The sequence below is a fragment of the Seriola aureovittata genome, chromosome 13 (genome assembly GCF_021018895.1).
Source record: "Seriola aureovittata isolate HTS-2021-v1 ecotype China chromosome 13, ASM2101889v1, whole genome shotgun sequence".
Classification (NCBI taxonomy): domain Eukaryota; kingdom Metazoa; phylum Chordata; class Actinopteri; order Carangiformes; family Carangidae; genus Seriola; species Seriola aureovittata.
Genome location: NC_079376.1, coordinates 9,499,377 through 9,521,909, shown reverse-complemented (window position 1 = coordinate 9,521,909; position 22,533 = coordinate 9,499,377). Strand labels below are relative to the sequence as shown.

At 41.4% G+C, this 22,533-nt stretch overlaps 1 protein-coding gene across 4 annotated transcripts in view; it reads left to right on the top strand.

Moving 5' to 3' along the window:
• Positions 1 to 22,533, top strand: part of pcnt (pericentrin) — a 35,237-nt gene that overhangs the window by 6,924 nt on the left and 5,780 nt on the right. For 2 of the 4 annotated variants that reach the window (XM_056392845.1, XM_056392843.1), the window contains 46 exons: positions 18 to 335; positions 574 to 982; positions 1,211 to 1,621; positions 1,733 to 1,951; positions 2,375 to 2,470; positions 2,610 to 2,753; positions 3,121 to 3,241; positions 3,437 to 3,516; positions 3,692 to 3,989; positions 4,289 to 4,389; positions 4,628 to 4,739; positions 4,982 to 5,108; positions 5,359 to 5,478; positions 5,574 to 5,649; positions 5,907 to 6,011; positions 6,145 to 6,256; positions 6,360 to 6,400; positions 6,479 to 6,613; positions 6,770 to 7,016; positions 7,162 to 7,312; positions 7,705 to 8,158; positions 8,597 to 8,794; positions 8,920 to 8,991; positions 9,211 to 9,315; positions 9,654 to 9,806; positions 10,483 to 10,629; positions 12,461 to 12,621; positions 12,842 to 13,014; positions 13,185 to 13,366; positions 13,508 to 13,670; positions 13,913 to 14,155; positions 14,654 to 14,886; positions 15,145 to 15,252; positions 15,798 to 15,818; positions 16,202 to 16,438; positions 16,543 to 16,716; positions 16,910 to 17,062; positions 17,416 to 17,595; positions 17,701 to 18,726; positions 19,735 to 19,905; positions 20,042 to 20,231; positions 20,430 to 20,764; positions 20,878 to 20,980; positions 21,447 to 21,619; positions 21,708 to 21,974; positions 22,150 to 22,307. In XM_056392845.1, coding sequence (XP_056248820.1) covers positions 18 to 335; positions 574 to 982; positions 1,211 to 1,621; positions 1,733 to 1,951; positions 2,375 to 2,470; positions 2,610 to 2,753; positions 3,121 to 3,241; positions 3,437 to 3,516; positions 3,692 to 3,989; positions 4,289 to 4,389; positions 4,628 to 4,739; positions 4,982 to 5,108; positions 5,359 to 5,478; positions 5,574 to 5,649; positions 5,907 to 6,011; positions 6,145 to 6,256; positions 6,360 to 6,400; positions 6,479 to 6,613; positions 6,770 to 7,016; positions 7,162 to 7,312; positions 7,705 to 8,158; positions 8,597 to 8,794; positions 8,920 to 8,991; positions 9,211 to 9,315; positions 9,654 to 9,806; positions 10,483 to 10,629; positions 12,461 to 12,621; positions 12,842 to 13,014; positions 13,185 to 13,366; positions 13,508 to 13,670; positions 13,913 to 14,155; positions 14,654 to 14,886; positions 15,145 to 15,252; positions 15,798 to 15,818; positions 16,202 to 16,438; positions 16,543 to 16,716; positions 16,910 to 17,062; positions 17,416 to 17,595; positions 17,701 to 18,726; positions 19,735 to 19,905; positions 20,042 to 20,231; positions 20,430 to 20,764; positions 20,878 to 20,980; positions 21,447 to 21,619; positions 21,708 to 21,974; positions 22,150 to 22,307 — 9,003 coding nt within the window. The remainder of the gene's footprint in view (positions 1 to 17; positions 336 to 573; positions 983 to 1,210; positions 1,622 to 1,732; positions 1,952 to 2,374; positions 2,471 to 2,609; positions 2,754 to 3,120; positions 3,242 to 3,436; positions 3,517 to 3,691; positions 3,990 to 4,288; positions 4,390 to 4,627; positions 4,740 to 4,981; positions 5,109 to 5,358; positions 5,479 to 5,573; positions 5,650 to 5,906; positions 6,012 to 6,144; positions 6,257 to 6,359; positions 6,401 to 6,478; positions 6,614 to 6,769; positions 7,017 to 7,161; positions 7,313 to 7,704; positions 8,159 to 8,596; positions 8,795 to 8,919; positions 8,992 to 9,210; positions 9,316 to 9,653; positions 9,807 to 10,482; positions 10,630 to 12,460; positions 12,622 to 12,841; positions 13,015 to 13,184; positions 13,367 to 13,507; positions 13,671 to 13,912; positions 14,156 to 14,653; positions 14,887 to 15,144; positions 15,253 to 15,797; positions 15,819 to 16,201; positions 16,439 to 16,542; positions 16,717 to 16,909; positions 17,063 to 17,415; positions 17,596 to 17,700; positions 18,727 to 19,734; positions 19,906 to 20,041; positions 20,232 to 20,429; positions 20,765 to 20,877; positions 20,981 to 21,446; positions 21,620 to 21,707; positions 21,975 to 22,149; positions 22,308 to 22,533) is intronic. The other 2 variants (XM_056392846.1, XM_056392844.1) reach the window with 1 other exon arrangement.

The window sequence follows — 22,533 nt, the reverse complement described above, 5'->3', positions numbered from 1 at the left end:
TGTGCCTCTCTTCATAGTTTTGAGCTGAACAGCGAAGTGCTGGGAGATGAGCCTCTGTTGTCAATTTCAAACCGCCACCTCGACGAAAACGACAACCTCCATGATAATTCCAATCCTCAGTCTCTGTCTCAGTGGCTTCACAACTCCACTTCTGAAGATCTGGATATGAGTAAACTGTCCGAGCAGCAGTTTGAGGAGACAGATCTGGAGAAGGAGCTGCTTAATCAGCAGTGTGGGGAGCTCCATGAGGAGCTGGCTCTCAAGGACAGGGACTTGAATGTATTAAGGGAGGAAGTCTTGAGGAGTGCAGAAGAGCTGGAGGAGGCCAGGAGCAGGTAAGGAATTTGATTAGGGCATGTGGTGATTTAGTTGATGATTTCCAGATCAGTGTATGTTTTATTGTATTATACATGTATTATTTCTCTGCGCTATTACTTGCAAAAGAAACATTCAGGGATGTTTCTGGAGAAGGAGATTGTTCAGTTATTTAAATAATAACCTCATGTTGGTACTACATTAAATATACAAGTACCAAATAAACATTTGGATAAATAAAGTATATCCTGTATTCAGGTGGGCTCAAGTAACAGAGGAGCTCAGACAAGCTCTCTGGGAACTTGAAGAGGAAAAGGAGAAACGGAGACATGTTGAGGACGAGATGAACTTGAAAGCCCATGAACAAGACAATCTGAAGAACAAGCTGAGTGCCTTAATGGAAGAAAGAGAAAATGAGAATGCAGTAATGTTGATGGGCGATGAGGCTACTGGAACTCTCCTGCTCGTCCCTGATAACTTTCTATCAGAGGAGGGAGATAAACTGGCAGGGGAGCTTGAGAATGAGCAGGAGAAGGAAGCTGCACTCCCGTCTCATCAAAAACAGCAGGAGCTGCTCGTATCATCTCGGCAGGAGATGAAGCAGAGTGAAGACTCTGCGAGACAGAGCCCAGAGCTCAGCGATGACAACCAGCTGCAAACACTACAGGTATACCAGTATAATAAATGTGTTTGTGTTAACAGCTTAATAAGAATATAAACATGCCAGTCACAGCATGCAGTTTTTTTTTTAACCTATCTTGATTTGGATGGATGGATATAGTATTATATAGCAGCATTAATATGTTTGTGCTAAAAGGCTTCAAAGGGAGGAGGCAAGAAAAATGAATATAATGTACAGAAAGCTAAAAGAATGTCCCTTTCTTTCTGTCACTAGGCCCATTGTGACCATCTCATGTCAGAGCTAGAGGAGACAAAAACAAAGCTTAAAGCTGCCTTATTAAGTCAAAGCACCATCGAGCTGGCTGAAACATTAAAGGAGCTTGAAGCTACACATGCACAGGTTCTGATTGTCCAAACAGAGGTGGAGAGACTGCAGAAAGAGCTGGAGAAGAGCCATGCCAGTCTGGACAGTGCAGAGAAAGAGAGGAATGAACTGGAAACTCAGATCTTCTGCCTGAGACAAAACTTGGCCAACCTGGAGGAGGCTCAGGCCCAGGCAGTTCATGAGAAGGAGGAGCACAAGAGAAAAGAAGAGGAGATGGATGAGAGGATTAAAATAACAGAACAAGTCTTAGAGGAGGAACTTGAACAGTTTGAGAACTTGCTAAAAGCCAAGGATGTTGAGGTGAGACAGGATGATGTGCAGCTGATTTATTTTGCACAGATTCCAGCAAGCAAATCTGTTTGAATTACTACTGTCCAAAGATTAAGATGATGTACAAAATGATTGTTACAGTTGGCTGAAGAGAAGGAGAAATGGGAGGAAGAGAGGCAGGAGAAGGAGAAGGAGCTCCTTGATGTGAGGCATCTCATGGAGGATCAGAGGAGGGAGAGGGAAGAGGAGGTTAAGGCTCTCCTGGAGAAGCAGGTCCTAGCTGTGGTGGAGGTTGGAGAGAGGCTCAAGACATCTCACCAACAGGAGATAAATGACCTGATGGAGAAACATAAACAAGAGGTGGGATTTACAACGTGCACAAATTTTACAGACCGTCAGTTTTTAAAGATCTATGATAGTGTCCATCTCTAAGAAGTTAAATATAAATATTTGTATTTATTTAACTCCAAGGACCTATATTTACTCTTGCCTCCCATTGCTTATATATTTGCATGTATTATATATTAATATCTATAACCTAGAACAGTGCATATATATACTGTATTTAGTGTTGCTGAAACTCATATTGACCATATTCTGTTAAAGTTAACAGAACTTAACAAAAAGTGATCTGTTTTTGCTGCTTTTTTTATGCTTTTTTTTTTAAACTATGAGCTGCCACACCAACCTGAAATAGGTACAGATTCAGTTGAAGTACTTTTCAACATTCATCATTAAAATACATAAAGTTTCCTCATTTCCTTGATATGTTTATTTGCATAGATCTCTGACTTGAACACCCACGTGGAGATGGAGCTGCTGAAGCGGCAGGCCAGTATGGAGGAAGAACAAAAGAGACAAATCAGCTTAATCAAACAGGTATCAGATACGGGAGGTTTCACTTTTGTGTTCTTTTTGAAATGCTTTCCCAGGAGTATTTAGACTTATTCATTTTAAGTTACTTATCCTTTTGCATGCTTGTACCATTTTTATCTCTCATCCTGTTCCTTCCCCCCAGGTGACTGAACGTGAGCATGAGCGGATGGTGTCCGAGCTGACTGTCAAACACACTGAGGAGCTTAGTCAATTGAAGACAGAGCTGTCCCTGGAGCTGAGAGAGAGCATGGAGGCTGCCCACCAGGCTGAACTGCAGCAGTCACAGGTATACTATATATACACACGAGCACAGTGGAACATCTTCAGCCACAGCATGCAGCGCAATAACACTTATAGCTGTCTCCTTAGATTTTTTTCCTCCCTTACATAACCATTTCATAGTGAAGTTTTATGGTTTTAGGAGTCATTAATACTGGTATTTTGGCACTTTTGAAAGATTTTGAAATTTAATCTTATTCCTATTAATCTTATTTGCACAAGTTATCAATAGCTATGGAAGAAAATGGTGTAAGATTAAAATCTAAATGTAATGTATAACCTTCATTTCCCCCCAACATGCAATCACTGTTACACTGAGGAAAAGCTCTGACACAAACCACACATTATGCTTTCATTTCCTTTACGCCCAAAAGACCCTCGAGCTTGAAGCCCTGCGTCTGAGTTTGACCAACGTCCACATGTCCCAGCTGGAGCACTCCCAGGTAAACCAGGAGCAGCTGGAAAGACTGCGTGAGCTGCACCAACGAGACATGGGTGAGTCCAGACTGCAGTGCTTTTCAGTTGTTGTGTCAGTGTTCTTTTTCATGTTTGCCTTTGGGTGCACTCAACATGTGCACTATTATGGATGTAGGTGAGTCACCCTTATTCTTTAGAAGCTTGTTCTGTGATTAACATTTATAACCTTCAAATTCTTTTCGAAATGAACTCTTTGTCTGTGTCTTTGTTCAGATGAGTTGAAGCAGCAGTGGGAGATTCGTGTTGCTCAGGAGAGAGCGAGCATGGAGGAAACACAGACCAAAGAGATACAGGTAAAACTTATTAAAAAACAGTTTTGTTATTTTAATCGATAAAATTTTTATAATAATTGTACAATTTCTTTTGCATATTTTACCAGTCTTTTAGTTCTATTGAAATTGATATTTCAGATTATCAAGCTCTCTTTTCTGTTTTTTTTTTTTTTTTTTTTTTTTTTTTTTTTTTTAGGCTCTAAAGTTACAGTGGGAGAAGGAGGCTGAGAGCACCCGGTCAAATCTCCACACATCTCTCTCAGAGACCCAGGACAGCCTCTCTGCCACCCAGACAGAACTCGCCAGCACCCAGGCCTCCCTCACCCAGATCAACAAAGCTCTATCTGAAGCCCAGGCAGCTCTGTCACAGACCCAGTCAGAGCTGCGAGAGTCACAGGCCAGGCTGGAGGAACTCCAGACCTCCAGTAAGGAGGAGAACCAAAAACTAGAGGAGGAGCTGAAACAAGCCTGGGCTGACAGAGATGCTGCTGCTTGTGAGTTGCATTCTTCCATTAAGGCTGCAGAATCCTCTAAACTCACAATTTTAATAATGAAAACTGCAAATAGTTTTATTTAAATCTTTATATTATACATAAATTATATATTTGTATATGTAATCATGCTAACGGGCTAATGGGGGAGGTATGATTTTTTTGAGAATATCTCATTTTTGTAAACAAATATTAAAGATTTGCAAGATTATGGTCAATTAAATTTTGAATAGTTTGTATTTTATGTTCTAATTTTTTTAAATTGTGAATCCTGTGCTTCTGGTGTTGTGAATGCTGATCAGGTTCCCTGGAGGAGTTGGTTTCTAGTCATAAGGCAGTGCTGCAGGAGAAAGAGCAGAAAGTACTACACCTAGAGGAGAAGGAGAAGCAACTGCAGCAAGAGGTCAGTTCACTGGAACACATGAACATTTAGTCAGGTTGTCATTTATTTCTCATTTCAGGTCACAGACCCCTGCATTAATAAAAGGATCTTCACAATTTCTATGAATGTTTTTGTATTATTTTATATATATATGTTATAGACATTACACTAATTTAGCTAGTACTAGTCTATAAAAACAATAGGAAACACACATCGTTTGTTGTTATTTTTAGAATGGTGTTTTTTCTCTGTCAAACAGGTTGTGCGCTTACAGGAGGAGAAGACTTTGCTGAAACAGAGCTCAGAACAGGAAGTAGGTCAGCTGTGGACCCAACTGGAGAGCATGAGGGCTAGTCGACAAGAGTTGGGAGGTGAGATTAACTAATACTTTATTTTCATCTACTGTAGTTACTTTAATACACTTAAGTTATTCAAAACTTACCAAGTACAAAGTGTCTAAAACATGTTAGTAATTAACAATGGCTGTCTTTGATGTGATGATGCAGAGGAAGAGGAAACTTGAACAACTTTACTCTCAAACATCAGTTGTGTTTGTGTATGACCATCTACTGTGTTCTTCTGTTCTGTCTTTTGCTAACTTATTATCTCACAGAGCTGAAGGAGCAGCTGCTCGCTCGCTCGTCTCGTGTTGATGACATCGAACGCCTGAAGACAGAGTTTAATGAACAAAAACGAGGAATCAAAGAGCAGAATGAGGCTGAGCTGGAAAGCCTGAGGAGGTATGTGAGCACACACAGTCTTTTATGCATTTATTCTTACTGAAGTCTTTAGTGTACATTAGCTAATGTTTGAAATGTGATGTTTGGAATAGAAACAGATTCAAACTCTTTATCACAGATGTGGTTTGCACAGCATGCCATGTATTGGCCACAGTTTACAGGATTGTCAGCTATCTGTCAATTTTCCTATTTATTTTCCTTTTACTGACCCAAGCCAAATTACACATGCGTTACCTTCATCCTCCTTCAGGTACTTTGAGCAGCGGTTGCGCGTGACAGAGGAGAGCCACAGAGAGGAAATTGCTCTGCTTCAGCTAAGACTGGTAGAAGGTGCTTTGGAGGAATCTGTGCTTAAAACCACAAATGACAGGTATGCCTCTCGGCCTATATCAGGACTAGTTACTTGTATTGAAATCTTGCATAAAGTTCTGTGAATAACACTGGTGCCTTTGGTCTCTCTATCAGTTCCATTTTTCAAGATGAAGCTGAAGAGGAAAAAGATGTTATTTCTGGTACCAGCCTCAATCTTGAACAACACAAGGTAAAGGTGCACATATATGTGAGCAAATTAATAGCACAAGACATTTTAAAGATGGGCTGTTGCCAGATAAATGTCTGGTATAGAGTTGTTTGAAACGTTTAGGCTACTGTCCAAGTTGCTTAATAAAATTTTTAGCTAATCTCTCTAGCTTATGATTCACAAAGTAGTGGAGTAAAGTTTTCTGCACATTTCAGCCACATTACTTTGGGGATCTTCATTACACTGTATTTTAAGGTATTGTGTTTTGTCTCATCCAGGAATTGCTTGACAGTTTGCACCTTCAGTTGGAAGAGAAACACTCAGTGGAGCTTGCCAACCTACGATCCTCCTTGGCTCTTTCATTTAAGGAAGAGGTGATTCAGGTCAGACACAGACTCAGTCCTTCAACCTTTAATGTCTCTGTGAAAACCGTATAAGAAGCTAATGTGAGAGGTTGTTGGAACACGGTACCTTACTCTCTAATTTACTTGATTTTATGTTGTTATTGTGCATTAGGTGCGCTCAGACCTCACAGACCATTACTATGAAGAGCTGCAGGAGATGAAGACTCGTCATGCTTTGGAGCTAGAGCAACTCAAAGCCAAACTTTCTGACAGTCACTTACGAGGTACGTCACTGATACACCTTTATGAAATAAAAACATTTGCAAATTTGTTGTGAGATGATGCTAAAGCTCAACAAAAACAACCTTATAAATATCTTTGTCATAGAGCTTACCAGAGTCCGTTTGGAGGCTGCAAGGCAGGTTGAGGTAAGAAAAGATAATCAATAATGTATACAGCAAACTACACAACGTTATGGATCATATAATAATGGGGATTTTAATTAGGTGGAGGTCGAACAGCGGCTGTGGTGTCACACTGAGGAGCTGCAGACAAGGATGACCATCATCCACACCCTGGAGAACAGACTGGCTGCCATGAGTGAACAGCATGATTCAGAAATGCAGAAGAGCACACAGAAGGTACATACACTTACACAAGCCTGCATACTAGAAAGATATCATACACAGTAAAAAAAATCAGAATATACTGATAGTAATGTAAAAACACAGATTGAATTTATACAATATGCAAATCTCAAACCATGCTACTCAACATGTTCTCTTCAACTCCCACAGTTGAAACAGGAGTTTGCTGGGGAGCTCGTTTGTCTTGAGGCAGCTCTGAAACAAGAGAGGGAGCGTGTGCAGGAAGAGATGAAGAGGTTGAGAGAAGAACTCCAAGAGAAACATGAAGCTGAGATATCTGTCCTGAGGTCAGATCTTGTCAGGGAGACTGAGAAAGAGCGGACACATCTTGAAAAAGCACTTCATGAGGAGAAGGAGAAGTTAAAGTCTCTACAGGCTGCACTGGACAACAATGACAGTAAGATCATTTTTGAACAAATCATTTAGGTTGTCAGTAGAATGTCAGTGAATTATAACTTTCAGTCAGATCAGAAGTTTTGGAAATTGAACAAATTTAAGTAGTGGTTCTCTATGAGTTCATAACATATTGCATTTGTCTGTAGGCCCACAGGTCCTAATCGTGAGGCAGAGACTGGAGGCCCAGTATGACAGTGAGCTGCAAAAGGCAAAGAGCTACATGGCAACAGAAATCAAGGAGCTCACTGCTCTCCTCAAGGGGCAGGGTGAAGAGTGGCTACATCAAGCTCAAGAGAGGTGAGATCTGTCTGAAATTAAGACCCTAAAGTCTTGATTGAAACTTGATGTCAAGGGGTTTGTCAAAGGTTAGACCGTATACAACCCTGAATCATGTCTGTAATGCTATATTAAGCAAGTTTCTTCGCTTATCTAAGATCTAAGGAAATGCAGATAGGTAATTAGGGCTGCAGCTACTGATTGTTTGTGTTATTGATGTAATGTTTTAGCTAAAACAAATTTCTATCTTGATTATTATATACAAATATAAAGTGACATCTTTCAGTTTTGACTGTTGGTCACAAAAACAACCAATTCAAACATGTTCATTAAAAAAAAAAAGAGAAAAAAAAGTCGCATATATATCCATTGTTTTTAATAATCTTGGGTGCTGTTTTTGTCGGTGCGTTCAGGTTCCAAGAGGAAAAAGCAGTGTTGGAGCAGCATTTGGTCCAGAAATATGAAATCTCTCTGGCAGAGCTAAAGAACAACCATCAAACTGAGCTGGAACATGAGAGGGCAACGCTACTCAACAAACACTCCCAAGAGACGGACACACTCAATGCCAAATACAAAGCACAGCTAGATTCACTCAGTGCCAGTCACAGAGATCAGCTTGCAGCTATTGCTGCTGATCTTGAATCCAAACACAATGCTGAGATTGTTGCCTTGGAGGCGGCCCTCAATTCCAAACAAAACGCAGACCTTGAAAGGCTGGAGGTCGTGTTTCAGGAGACCAATCAGGCTCAGCTGGAGGCTCTAGAAGCTGAGTTAACTCGCAAACACCAGGAAGAGAGCGATGAATTGGAAAAGAGGATGCTGGGTAATATGGACACTTTGGAGGCCACATACCTGAAGGAAGTGCAAGTAAGAAGACGCTCATAGAAAGTGAAACATGATGTCAAGCCTTATCTGGACAATGCTTGAATAGCCTTAAACAGGTTATAGATTAATATTTCCTCCAGCCACCTGTAGGCAGTTATGGTAGTTCTGAAATGTTTTTGTAACTGATTGCAGGCTGTCGAGAGATTTTATACATCTATAAACTAAAGTGGGATTGTCAGAACAGTGGTTTGTGCAGTAGGAGGCGCAGCACCACTAGACCTATAGCAAACACTGCCAATGCTTTTAGCTACAGTAGCAATGAAGCTCATTGTGCTGGTTGTTACGCAAGTATGAAAATATGATGTATGATTGTATTTTTTATATGTTTTATATGTCATAAATTTAACTTGATGAACCCTGCAGTTTCTCAGTTTGAAGGGTATTAACGTACTTACAAGGCTACTGTCTTCTCAATCTCAGACACTGCGGGATGAAAAGTTGCAGCTTGAAGAGAGGCACCGTCAAGATCTGAATCGCCAGAAGTCAGAACATAGGCAGATAATTGAGCGCCATGCTGCAGAACAGCTGTCCATCAGGGAGGAACTGAGGAAAGAACTGGCTCAGGTACACATGGAGAAGTTTAGTGCCATGGCAGCAGAGCTCAGCCACATTCACAAGGTGAGAAATAAAAATGGGTGGTGGACCTCTGGCTAACATTTTATCAATTCAATTATTATTCATTCAGTAAACAAAAATACAGGTAATTTACAACTTCTGCTGTTTTTTGTGATTTTCTCTTACAGACTGAGCTGGCTGTTCAAAAAGATGCCTTAGATACTGAACACTGCAAAGCCCTGGAGACCCTTAAGAAGCAGGTACTTACCCAGTCATCCCTACATTACTTTGGTTTCCTAACCTCTTAAATTGCCCAAATTTTAACTGTCTTTACTTGAAGGACACTGGTTATAAAATGAGTGCAATCTGAGCATATATAATTGCTCAGCATCTTCATGCTGACAAAAATGGTAAATATGGATTTTTCTGTAATTTGTCACTGAAGCAAAAATTCAGTTTCCTTTTCTGTACTTTTGAAGGTTTTGGAGCTTGAGCAACAACACAGCACTGCTCTCCAGGAGCTCTCTTGTACCTTCAGTGCTGAGAAAGAGCAACTCATCAGCCAGCACAAACTACAGCTCCAGGTGTGCAATGCATGATAGAGCATCATGTTGTATGTGTGTGTCTGTGTGAGTGAGAGAGAGAGAGACAGTGAATCTGTCATCTACAGGGTGAATAAAGATCCCATGCTCTGCCTTGCTAGTTGCTTTTAATGGTTGTCACTAGAGTTCTTGTCTCTGTCGCTCTTACAGCCCATTAGAGGAGGGATTACACAGAGATATTATTCATCCTTTTATAATGGCGTATTTGTGTGTGGAGGCACTGAGTATTTATTTGGATTTTTTCTGAGAAGCTTTGAATGTAAGCATTTGACCAACTGCCTGCATAGTCTGTTATTAAACACATACATGTCCTACTGTAGGAATTAAGGGGTATCTCTGCAAGGGAATTGGAGGCATGTCGCAGGGAGCTTGAAGAGGAGTCATCAAGGCAACGTCAGCACTTCGTAGAGGAGGTGGAGCTCCTCAAAGTCCAATCAGAGGAGAGACTGCAGGATAGGATAAATCAACTGAAGGTAAAGGAAATGCTTGAGAGGAAAAGATGAGTTTGGTTAGTTTTGATTAAGATCTTTGAAATTAAACATTTTTTGGCATATAATATAATCAATTCATTATATCTCTGGAAATATCATAAAGGTCTATCCAAACTTGTTTTATTTTAATTTGTGTATTTATTTGAATGCGAGTGCTTGTTTGAAACATCATTATGTAATATCTCTGGATTATTGAGAGCTGTAGTGTGTGTTGTGGCACTGCCCTGTCTAAGCCCCAGCTGCACCAGTTCACTCCTAGGGATAGTTCTTTCTCTTGGACTCTGTCCCACTGGAGCTTTATTCAAACCCAGTTTCCAGATAATCCACCATCATATATGTAGAAGTGTTCTTGTCCGTCTGTCTCTCCGCTCTCTGAATCTGTGCTCTGCTGGTTCATGCGTGCGTTGTTGTTGCTGCCATCTGAATGGTGGCTAAATGGGATGGATCTAAGCTTTTTATCCTCTGATGCAGAAGGTTTTAAGGCTGAATGTACTTTTTTTCCCAGATATTTAGCATTTGACCATCTGAAATGTGAAGCCAGTAGTCTGCTATAAGCCAGTGAGACAAAGCCAGAGATCTTTTTGTAGCTGTGAAACAAATAAACCTACAGTAGACTAGTCTTTTAATTCATGAATCCACATTACTGCTTTCTTTGAAGACGGAGTTTGAAGAGCAGAAGGAGGCGGAGCTTGAGAACCTGAGGCGGTGCTTCACTTCTGAACAAGAGAAGAAGGAGCAGAGCTACACAGGCAAAATGAGCCAACTTACTGCCCAGCTGCAGAAGCTTGATGCTGTGGTGGCCCAGGTACTGGATACACACTTGCATAAAAAAATTCACTAACCAATCTAGTATTTTTATATATATATATATATGTATGTATGTATGTTCTTAATGCAAAATAAAAGCTTGGATAGGATGACACCTGCAGCTTCTCTTTGCTAGGGGCAAGACTAGACAGGCCTGAGAGAAATGTGTTGTATTATGGATATTGTAGTTCAAAGGACAATCTTAAGGAGGTGATTGAGAAAATACAATGAAATGGAAAGTGAATATCATCAGAAAATAGAAGATCTGGGAATTAAGAGAGAGAGAACAATATTGGTGCTAAAACATGGCCTCTATAGGCTGGATTTTCCTCTCTCCACTACATCAGATTACATCTTGTTAAAGGCATCATATCAATGAATCTACTAATCTGGTGTGTATATGTTTGTGTGTTGTGCATTCACACTCTGGTGATTGAAGCAGGCAGAAGGGCTGAAGCGATTAGTTGATTGATCAATCAATGGAAAAATATTTCATTTTCTTTCAAAATTGCCAAAGGATTTCCTAATTCTGGCTTCTGAAAGCTACAATGATTTGCAGCTTTTGTTCATTTTATGGGATAGTAAACTGAATATCATTTTTGTTTTGTCTGATCAACACTTGAAAATCCAGACATTTGAAGACATGAGTTTGGGCTTCAGTGAATTGTAATGGATTTTTTCGCTATTTTCTGATAATTTACAGACGAAGATTAATTAGAGACGGTCCAATTAAAAGATGGTATAAAAAATTGTTTGTTTCAGCCGTGGCAAAGTAGTGAAATACAGAGTTCAGATGGCTGGAGTCATTGGAGCAAAGCCTCGTTGGTTTTGTTTGTTGTGGAGATTTGAAGCTTTTGGAGCAAATTTGCATTCATTTGTTGTTGTGGAGATTTGAAGCATGCTGGGACATTTCAGTCGGTCATTTACTTGGATCATCCTAGTTAGTACCAAATTATTGCTATACTCTTTAAAGCTTATGTTTATTTCTAAAACATTTTGACTTCATAAATGTCTGATTTCTGCATTCCCGTGCCCTTGTTCTGCTTCTGCTAATTCTGTAAATTTATAAAAAATCTGCATAAATACAATGTATGTATACATTTGTTTCCATGGCACCTGCACGGTTTGGCTTTTTGTAGTGAGATATTAACAAACACACCCCTTGGGGTTAGCAAAGAGACGCTTGGAGAGTTTGGGAGGGTACTGTTGTCAGGGCAACAGCATTGTTTTGTTGAGGCAGGTGGCTGCATGAGACGTGTTTGATAGGAGAGGGAGGGAAAAAGAGGGGGAAGACATGGTGAAAGGACAAGGAGAGAATGGACTGCCTGAGGAAGGAACGGTAAGAAAAATTAGCACAGATATGGAAGAAAACTCAACAGAGAGAAAGTGCAGTAATCTGCCAAGGATGCCTGATGGTTCTAGTTGGGGTGTGTGTGTGTGTGTATGAGGCTGGTTTCAAATGAGTATTTTCTCTTACTGTAGATATATTACTACAGATATATATCTGACTGTTAACATTTGGTTTTGATTCCCAGTGGTTCCCTAATGTATGCAGAACAGACCTTCTGCTTTTGTCATGCTGACTCTGCTGGGATGTTGTTGACCAGGTGGTTTTGTTATTTCTGTTGTTACCAAGACTTGAAGTTGTCATTTGATTCATTGGGGGTTGAACCTCTTCCTATGTCTAGTTTCACTCTGTTACCTCTTTCTGAGATTCAGTTGCACACGTTGGTATGTCTTTTAAACAAGTCTTAGAACAGGTGGGAGAGGGGCAGTCCATAGGTTAGTGTTTTTTAGAATTGACAACCTTTGTGTGTCCATTTTCCCAGCTGCAAGCTGAGGTTGGCTGTCTGCAGGGAGAGTTAAAAGGGAAGCGTGCAGAAATGGAGACCCTGGACACCCTCCTCCAACGAAGGGAACGAGAAAGTCAGGAGGGAGGCAACCTTCTAAAAATGCTCACTGATGACTTGCAGACTGCCAAAGAGGAAAGGTACATGATGTTTTTGGTGTCCTTTAAAAAAATATATATTTTCTATCCTTGCAACTTTTGCTGGTATGTCACATATCTACAAAACACACAGGGGTGGTTGTATGTTTTATTGTTTTTTCAAACATTTCTTATCATGTACCTGGAGACAACTTTCCAGTTTGACAAATGGAGCAAAAGATGGCTTGGCGTATGTGTGTCTGATGTGTTACTTCTGTTCCAGACGTAAACTGCATAAGGCCAACGAAAAGCTGGGTAAAGTGCTGATTGAGATGCTTCGCAGCACTGTTGCAACAGAGGAGCTGATTGGCCAAAAGATCAGTGCAAGAACCAAAACATCTCAGCAGGCGACACATCAGAGGAGCTCATCAGGGATGAAAGATCCACAAGAGTCAGGTCTGTTAGCATCTGATTCACTCTGAAGTTACAGGGCATGTTACTTTGGTCTCATGGGAGGTTTTTGTTAGAGCTAAAGTTATGACTTAAATAGTAAGATTCAGTTTGTCACAGACCAAGAGGCCAATATTTGTATCGATGCAACAAATATTTTTGACTTTTTCTCATAGGTATTTCAGTTGCAGACTTGTCATCAGAAGACCTGGAGCTAACCCAGCGGCTCTGTGAGAGCTTGCTGGTTTCAGATACTCAGATCAATCCTGGAGGAGAAGAAGCAGCTCTGAATGCCTGCAACAGACTGCGACACACAGTAGACACACTACTGGAGCTGCTCAACCAGGCCAACACACAGGTAACGGATGTTTAGACCCACCGATACATCCAGATGTGTTTCTCAACAATGCACACAAAAACCTTCTTTCAAATATCTTTTATTCGGTTTTATAAAAGTGCTATCTGTCTAAAAATCGTGGGTTTCTCCCCTTTTCTTCAGCTGGAGCAGACTCATGATGTCCACATTTCTCTGGAGGAAAGGTTCTCTCAGGGCAGAGAAGACTCCGCCCAGCTTCTTGAGCAGCACAAGCTCTTATTGGAACAGCTCGATCAGGAGGCGAAGCTGAAGAATCAGCTCCAGCTGGAGCTCCACAAAGCAGAGGGTGAGAACTGTATCCTCATTGGCTTTGCTTCACTTGACTCGTCTTATGCTGCCAAGTTACAGTAGTTAATCCACTGACTGTTGACACGCCTTTCTCTTCTGCCTATGCTCCAATTTCACCCCTTGCACTGAAGTTTAAACACAATTCAGCTATTTGTTATGCTAAGCACAAGAATCTGAAGCATATTATGTCTTTCTTTTTTCTTCTCATATAACCTCTTTGCATTTGCTTCATGTATTTAGGGCTTCTAGAGGGCTACGTGGCTGAGAAAGTGGTCCTAGAGGAGTCTCTGCAGCAGAAGGAGGCTCAAGAGGAGAGACTAGTGGAGGAGCTGGAGGACCTGAAGGTGAAGCTGCACCAGATGCAGAGCCTCACCGGAGAGCTGGACAGCCTCAGACTGAAGCATCAGGAGCTCAGTGAGGAGCACACAATTCTCCTGCGTCAGAAGGAGCATCTCTCCGCTGGTCTGGGGGAGAGGGAGAAAGGTGAGTGGAGGAGGCACAAACTAATGAAATCTAGTGTGTCTGTATAAAGTGTTACGCGACCTCTTTAGTGAGCTTGACCATACACTTATGTAATGTCTGTGCTCAGATGTGTCTTCTCTCCGTAGGCCATTGGCTCAATTTAGCTCCTGACGCAGGTTTGTGGGTCAGAGTGGAGTATGTGTGTGATGAGGGGGGTGGGAGATGAATATGCGGTATATTTGCAGTGCTGTGTGAGGTTGCCGTTTGTAACTCTGTCATCGCCAGTAGTTTTTAGCAAAGGCTTTTGGAGTGCTGTGTTATTTGTTTTACCTCTTAAACAATGTTTTAGATCAGAGCTGTTAAGGAGAATGCATTCAGTGGTTTTTCAGGAGGAAAATCACAGTATGTTTAATAGTTGTATTACTTAACTCCTTATCTCTTGCCTGCTTTTAAAATCCTTCTGCATACATGTTTTTACTTTGAAAGTATTGCCCTAACCATCCTCTCTTATTCTTGAAGCTCTACTAGCAGAGACAGAGCGTTTGACCCAGGACAGGCTGGACTTGCAGCGGCAGGCAGAGAAGGACCACGGCTCTCTGTCTCAGCGCCTCAGGGCCCTGGAGAGAGAGCTGGAAGAGCAGGAAACAAAGGGCCTGGAGACAGAGCTGCACCACAAGACCCACACTGAAGACCTTAACCAGCGTGTCCAAGCACTGGAGAAACAGCTGAAACACGACCGCCAGTTCATAGAGGTGACTTTTTACATTAAAATAACATGATCGTTTAAAAAAAAAACAAAAAAAAACAAACGTATTTCTATATTTAAAATGTAATTCTTCATACATCTGCTCTTTCAGTTTCCCCTTTCATTTTTTGCAGTTGTCTGATCACTGCATACACTCACTTAACATTCTTCCTAGTGTTATTTAAGAGTGGAACGGACAATCTCTCCTGTTATTGCTTAATGTAGTGGACACCATCTTACACATGGTTCTTCCCTATACATACAGGAGCAAGCTGTGGAGCGCGAACATGAGAGAGACGAGTTCCAACAGGAGATCCGAAGGCTGGAGGTCCAACTCAGACAGACAGCCAGTGTGGATAACAAAGGACACAGGGTGAGGCCCATTAACTGTGGAAATGTACATATATAGCTTAAGGGTGAAGCTTTATGTTTAGCAACCACATTATAAATTTTACCATCACTGGGCTCCATTTTGTGACCTCATTACTGCATACATTAACTCCGTGGTTCAGTCACATAGTATTCCTCATGCAAGGCTAGTAATCCGACAGATTTATATGAAGCAATGTTCGGAGAGGTCACAAATGGGGCCGAGTCTCACTTTGAGATTGGTGTTTATTTTGACATAGAAAACCATAAAGCAGCATAATAACATCTTTAACAGAGCAGTATTGCAAAAATATATTTCTCTTTCTAGATATTGACAGATACTAAAAGTGTGAGGCATTTGTAGTGAGTCTGATTTTTGACATGTTTGATGTGATGAGTGCCTTCATGTTTTGCTGATGGGTTTATTTATCAGCTACCTGAAGAATACATAGTACTACTTAGAGGTTGATGTGATGAATGTATTGTTTGTTTGCTAATGAGCCTGACTTTTACCATGTGTTTACCCCTGTGCTGAACGGCTTGCTGTAGTTTGAGGACTTGGTTCTGCAGGTATGAAATCTAACTGTAGCCTACTTCTCTTACCTCCTCTTACTCTTGTGCATGGTGTGTATTGTACATCATTACTTTAGTGCAACCATCCATAGATAAATCGTACTGCTTTATGTGCTTCCTGTACGTTTTTCATTCATTCCCCTTTCATCATCCATTCGCTAATATTCATTTACTTCAGTTTTGCTCTCCATTTGTCTCTCACCTCCATGTCACTGCTCTCTGGAATGGCTTAATTTCAGTATTCGGTACCAGTGGCTGTTGATCCGGAATGGCTTATTCAATTAAAAATCATGCAGATTTCTATTTGCAAATTCTTTTTTTCCGACTTAAAAATCTCAAAACTTGTTATCCAAAATGTTGTCTCCTGTATGTCTCTGCAGGTGGAAAGTCTACAAGCTGTCATCAAAGACAAGATGGAGGACCATGCCTCCTTGCTTGCAGCCAATCAGCAGGCCCAGCGCGATCTTGCAGAACGCAACGAGGAGATAGACAAGCTAGCTGGGAGAATCAGAGAGCTAGAGCAAGCACTGCTTAACAGCGCTGAGAGTAATAGGTCTATCAGTCATCTTGAACAAGAGCTTCAGAGAATGAAGTTGAGAGAACAGGAGCTCACACAAGTAAGAACAAATGCACACTTTCAGTTTAGGTGTAGTGTCGGTGTTAGTGCACACCTTCACTTTTTTTCTCAAGAATTTACGCCTTATTTTTTTCTGTCTGTCAGGATAAGCAGGCACTGGAGCAGCAGCAGCTGTCTAACAGGCTTCAGATCTCCGCTCTGCAGTCCAAACTGGATGAGACGAGACACTGTTACCATGACAACACACGTGACCCCACTCAGGAGCTTAGGGATGCCCTGGACACTGCTCAGCAGAGCCTCCAGAGCAAAGAGCAAGAGGTCTGTAAGATTTTATGCAAAGCTGGTGTAATGTAGCCAAGATGATTATGGCTGATAAGTGGTTTTTGACTTGCGCATTTGATTGTAGTGCTAACCTTTGGTACAAATGCGGACGAGTATTCAGATCCATGTTGCAATTACAGAATTTTGAAAATTTACATTTTATTTTTTTTCAATAAATAATGTCTTTCAGGCTGAGGTCCTGCTTGGTCAACTGGAGAATGTGCAGAGAGACTTGAACATCAAAGAGGTTGAACTAAAACACCTCACACTACAGCTGGAGCTACTGACCAATCAGAATGCAGCTCATGTTAATGAGCTCCAGGAACAGATCGCTGCACTGAAGGCAAGAGCTACTTCACACAAAATGATGTGTATTTCTCCTTCAGACGATTCGATATGTCTCAATCCGTAATAATGGAAATAGAATATTAATAAGTGTGATTAAGTAAATAAATTGTTTTCTCAATTTTGTTTCATTGGATTTGTTCCACTGTGGGTTTTTGTGGATGGCTTGAAGCAGGTGGTGAGAATGCAGCACGCTAACAAGAGAGTTAGAATTTTGGTTGGATCTGTGGTTGATGTAACAGAATCCGACTCTTGTATCGTTTTTTAGATTTGGACTGGTTAATCTTTAAACCCATGTTATCTATGTTATTAGATTATAATTGAAACTGGCATGTACAACTGTGCTTGCAGGAGACTGTGTCGGCACTCACTATAGTCAAGGAGGAGAAAGAAGAACAAAGTGATGAGGAGGAAATGGAGGAAGAGACACTTCCCTCAGCACTACTCCAGGAGAAAAACCAGGAGATCGACCATCTCAACAATGAGATCCAAAGGCTTGAACAGGAGCTGGAGAATACCAGGGACAACAAGGTTGTTATAAAAACACACAATGCATGCAGACAGTGTGGGAATACATGTAGTTGATGAGACAGTGATGAAAACTTTAATTGTCTGCTTCTAATCTTTCTGAAAAAGGCTTTTGAGATTGAGCTTGAGGATCTACGCTCACAGGTGGAACATCTTCAGTCTGAAATCGCGAGAGTGCGTCAGGACAAAGAGGAAGAAGAGGAGCGCCTTCATGAGGTCATCAGCACGCTGCAGGCAGAACTCGCCACACTGGGCCCCAACCTACATGAAGTTAGCGACTCTCAGGATGGTGACAGCATCAATCCCTCGCCCGCTCCCAGTCCTGAACCTCACCACTACACTGTCCAGGAACAGGAGAGGAGGGGAGCGCCAAGCAGCCTGAAGCAAGAGCTCAGTCTGACTCACTCTGCATCCTCTCGATCCCTTCGATCTCGTCTCAAGGCTCTTCAGAGTCAGCTTGAGACTGCAGTGGCAGAGAAAGAGGGACTAGAGCGATTACTGCTCACCCAGGAGGAAGAGTATAGAGGACATGGTGAGGAGTTTGGGAAAAGGCTGAAAGCTGAGAGGGAGAAGACAGATGAGCTCCAAGGTCTCCTCACCCTCAAGGAAGCTGAGCTGGTGGAGATGAAAGAACAAGTAGAAGAGGAGAGCGACAAGAGGAAACTATCTGAGGAGGAGAGGGACAGTTTGAAATTTCAAGCTGAAGAGGTGAGCTCCCTGCACAAGGAGAAAGCCCACCTTAACACTCTGGTAACTGACCTCCAAAAGAAAGAACGGGAGATGGTGAGAGAGCTTGAGACTCTAAAAACAAAGGAGCAGGAAATTAAAATAGAAATGGAGGTTCTCAGAGAAACCAGTCTCACTCTTGAGAGACAAGTTCAGGAGGTAAGAGCCGAGGTGGTAGACATGGAGGAAGTGGTTGCTCTGGAAAGGGCAAAGATTAAAACACTTGAGACTGTGAAGGGAGAGCTTTCTGCCGAAAGTGAGGCACTGAGGAGGAGGGAGGGGCAACTCCAGGAGGAAATCGAAAGGCTTAGACAGGAGGCGACTTCAATGAGAGGCCTAATCCAGGACCTGACAGCTCAACTCAATGAAAAGGAAACCAGTCAAGAAGAGGCTCAAAAGGAGGTGCTGGTGAGTGTTGCTACTGTACAAAGTAAACTGAATGTTTTTTCACTTTTAAAAACACAATCTAAAATGCTAATTTGAACCAGAACTCCAAACACAGGATATGCTGTCACTTTCAAATTGATTGATGGTTAGCAAAAAAGTACATCTAAGATGAGATTTAATCATTTATCTAGTTTCTAATCATGTCTCTGTGAACATATTACTTCAAATGCATGTGGTCAAAAAAATACTGACTGTGCCTTTAGACTGGTCAGGACACCCAGAACAAGATTGTGTTCCAGATTTGAAGAAGTCTGGGTTTTTCTTTGCAAAGTCACCCAGGCAACTCAGTGAACCTGCTTCAACAGGCCCCAGGTCCCAACAAGAAATATCTTGACACTTTTTTTTTTTTTTGCTCACATGCAGCTGTGTTAGCGACTGCAGGCAAGACCACATCTGTTTATAGTTAGGAGCGTAATGACGTGTTACGGCACTGAGACAGCAGAATCTTGCACAGAGGAAGTGACATTAAAATGAGGAAGAAGGAGCAAAATCTTTGTTAGCTCTTGTTTTAAAAGCTGGTGCATGTTATTTTTCTTTACGATCTATCTTGGCGGGATGTGGTAAGGAGAAGTTGTGGTCTTTTTAAAGAAACTATGGAGGCTGAAATGCATCGGTTGTGCTGTTGCATTTCTTTCCATTCTGTCGAACATTGTTTGTACTGTTGTACTGTTGCACAGCTGGTTTTGACATTCAGTATGTCATAATGGTCACAGCATGTTAGAATGGTTTGTAATAGTAAAAGATGGCATCAAATTTCTAAGCTGGGAACAATGCATGTATGACATATGGTGCTCATTAAAATGCTGCTACATTGCAAAGCACTTAACTCCGTTCATCTTGCGCTCAAAAGTTTGTTAGAGAAAACTGAAAAGGAAATGGAAAAACATGCGGCGTGAATGCATATGCCAATCCAGGAAAGTAATTATTATGATACTTACTGCTAATATGGATGTTTTTCTTTTTATTCAGACACATGCTGAAGTGACCCTGGCTAAAGCAGACGCTGCCTTGAGACAGAAGGAGACTGAGCTCATCAGACTGAGAGCAGATCATCAGGCTCTGAGGGTGGAGCTGACTGCAGTGAAACAGGGTCTGTGTACCAGTACAGAGAGGGCTGAGAAACTACATGAGGAAGGACAGGTGAGAATATAAAACTGAACAGAAAATCAGATACAGTTCCTGCACCTCTGGGAGTTAATTCATTAGAATTAATTAAATTAGACCTATGTATTATAAACTTAGTAGATGAATTTTAATGTGTCCTTCTGTCTATCAGACCAAAGACCGTGCCCTTGTTGACCTGGATAATGATAACCAGCAGCTGAAGGCAGAGCTTCGAGGTTTACAGGAGGACCTGGCTCTACAGGAAGAGGAATTGGCCTATCAACAAAAAGAACTACAGCAACTCCGACAGCACTGTCAACAACAGGACACACTTCATCATCAACAAGGATACGCACAGAAAGGTGAGGACTTAATGTGTCTTGAAACATGTACTCTGCTGTTAAATATTCAGGTTAAGTACTAATTGTGCACTGTTACCACATGATAGCGATGCTTCTTAGTACTCAGGTATTAAGGATTAAAAAATCCCCTTAATGACAATGGCATTGCAACAAAATATTGTTCTCATAATGACAATTTTTATTTTCTTCATTCAACAGATATTTCTCACAGAGCTTTTGAGGACATTGTGAGTGTCTCTCGTGATGAAGCCTCTCTGAGCTCTCCAGAGGTTTTAAGGAGACTCGAATGCTCCGAGGACAGAATCCCAGAACGGTTCCAAGCCTCTGTTCTCTGCTCTCGCCTGTCTGAGCTCAGTGCTCTGAACAGCACAGGCCTGGATCTGCCCCAGGTCAAGACATCTCCCAGGGTTGTGATGGAGCCTCCCCACTCTAGAACCATCACACCAGATCCAGCCACACAAAATACCCACTCCCCAGGCTCAGTGTCAGTCTCTGACAACTTCTCCATGCTTGACTCTCTGGATGCTGACAAAGTATGTTGTCTGACAATGGTTGCATATCCTATTTTTGGACATTCTGTAAGAAGTGTTTGGATTTTTATCTTGGTTCAGATGTGGTTTAATATTTGTAATTCTTATGTTCTTAGGTGCATGAGTTGGATGGACTTGACCTAACAACCCCTCCATCCCCAATTGGCTCAATCTCCTCCTTATCAGCACCAGAATGGGCCAGTGATGGATATGGAAGCAGTGAGTATTTCCACACTGAGCCTGATGCCTGTATAACTGTTACCTGAGAAGATTTTCAGTCCTCCCGGTCATGGTTTATCTAGAGGTGGTACATCAAGGCAACTAGACTTGTTTAAAATGAAAGCCTTTTGGATAAGATGTGAAATGTCCAGTTGCCTTGACTCATAGCACTTATAGATACTAACTAATTAAAGCAAGAAATATTCAACAAAGTATAAATAATACTCTGAACTAACCTGTTCATGGCACACAAAATGAAACCCATTGATTCCTCCTCAAGACAAATCTTTAAAAACTGAGAAAGAAGAATTCATACTTATGTTGTTGTTTAACTTTTTTTCTTAATGGGGGCAATACATTGTTGGTTTTGGTCGTTTAATGGAGATTGTCGACAGTAAAAGAAAAAAAAAAAAGAATATAACCAGACTCATCTACTTAACTCTTCTGTTCTCCTCTTGTGCTTCAGATGTGAGTTCAGAGTTGGGTGCGAGGCTCAGAGTGGAGCTTGAACAGACTGAAAGACTGGATGCTCAGTTTGTTGAGTACCTCCGCTGCCGAGGGATGAACCCAACAGTTAACACAGATAGTGCTGCAGGCAGTATGAGCTACAGTGATGACCTGTTATCACCTGAGCTTCAGGTGGGCTTCATCTACACTTAAAAATGTTTATATTTATTTGACAGTAAGCCCTGAATTGTACTCAATTTCTTTCCCCATCTTTCTGCAGGGTCTGTTGAAGAAAGTATATCAAGAAAGCTGCAGAATTCTCACCTTGTCCCAACGGCGTGCCACTTCCTCCTCCCAGCCTCATGTCTCAGACTTAAAAGCCTTCTCACTGAGCCAAGCACAGCAGCATTGTGAAGATAGTTCCACCCTACTGGACAAATCATCCTCCAACCCCCCTATGAGCTGGCAGCAGGAGAAAAGGGCACTGCAGGAGACTGTGATTGCCCTCCGAGAGCTGCTCTGTCGAATGGCAGAGAGACATACACAAGTGAGTTTCTGTATCTTTTTAAATGAAGGCTTTAATATCATCTACTGAGGGGAAAATTTATTGTAAATGCTGTGCAGTGAAGTTTTTGTTAAAGTTTTGACATTTAATTGATTTCTTATCTGATAACTTCAGTGCTTTGGAATATCTGTGCTGATCTTCCATTTTTCTTCCTCAGACCGACTACAGAGGTGAAAATGACTGGCACAGAGATCAACTACACACTGATGGACAGGTTGAATCCCACCTAAAGGTGGAGCTGGAGGAGAGTCGGACACAACTGAAATGTGCTCATGACACTCAGCAAGAGCAAAATAACAAAATGCAATCACTCAGGTATACCTACATACTGTATAACAGCAACATTTTATGTCAGTAACAAGTCAACATCATATATAAAATGGAGCACACTGTGTATTATCCGCCATATTGATTGAGATCAGCATTGGCATAATTTTTAAAGTTATCAAGTAGATGCCACAAACAGATGCATTTTTTTTTAATGGGATAGCTGTATTTTCAATAACTTTGTATCTTATTTTATTAATTTGGATTAAATTTT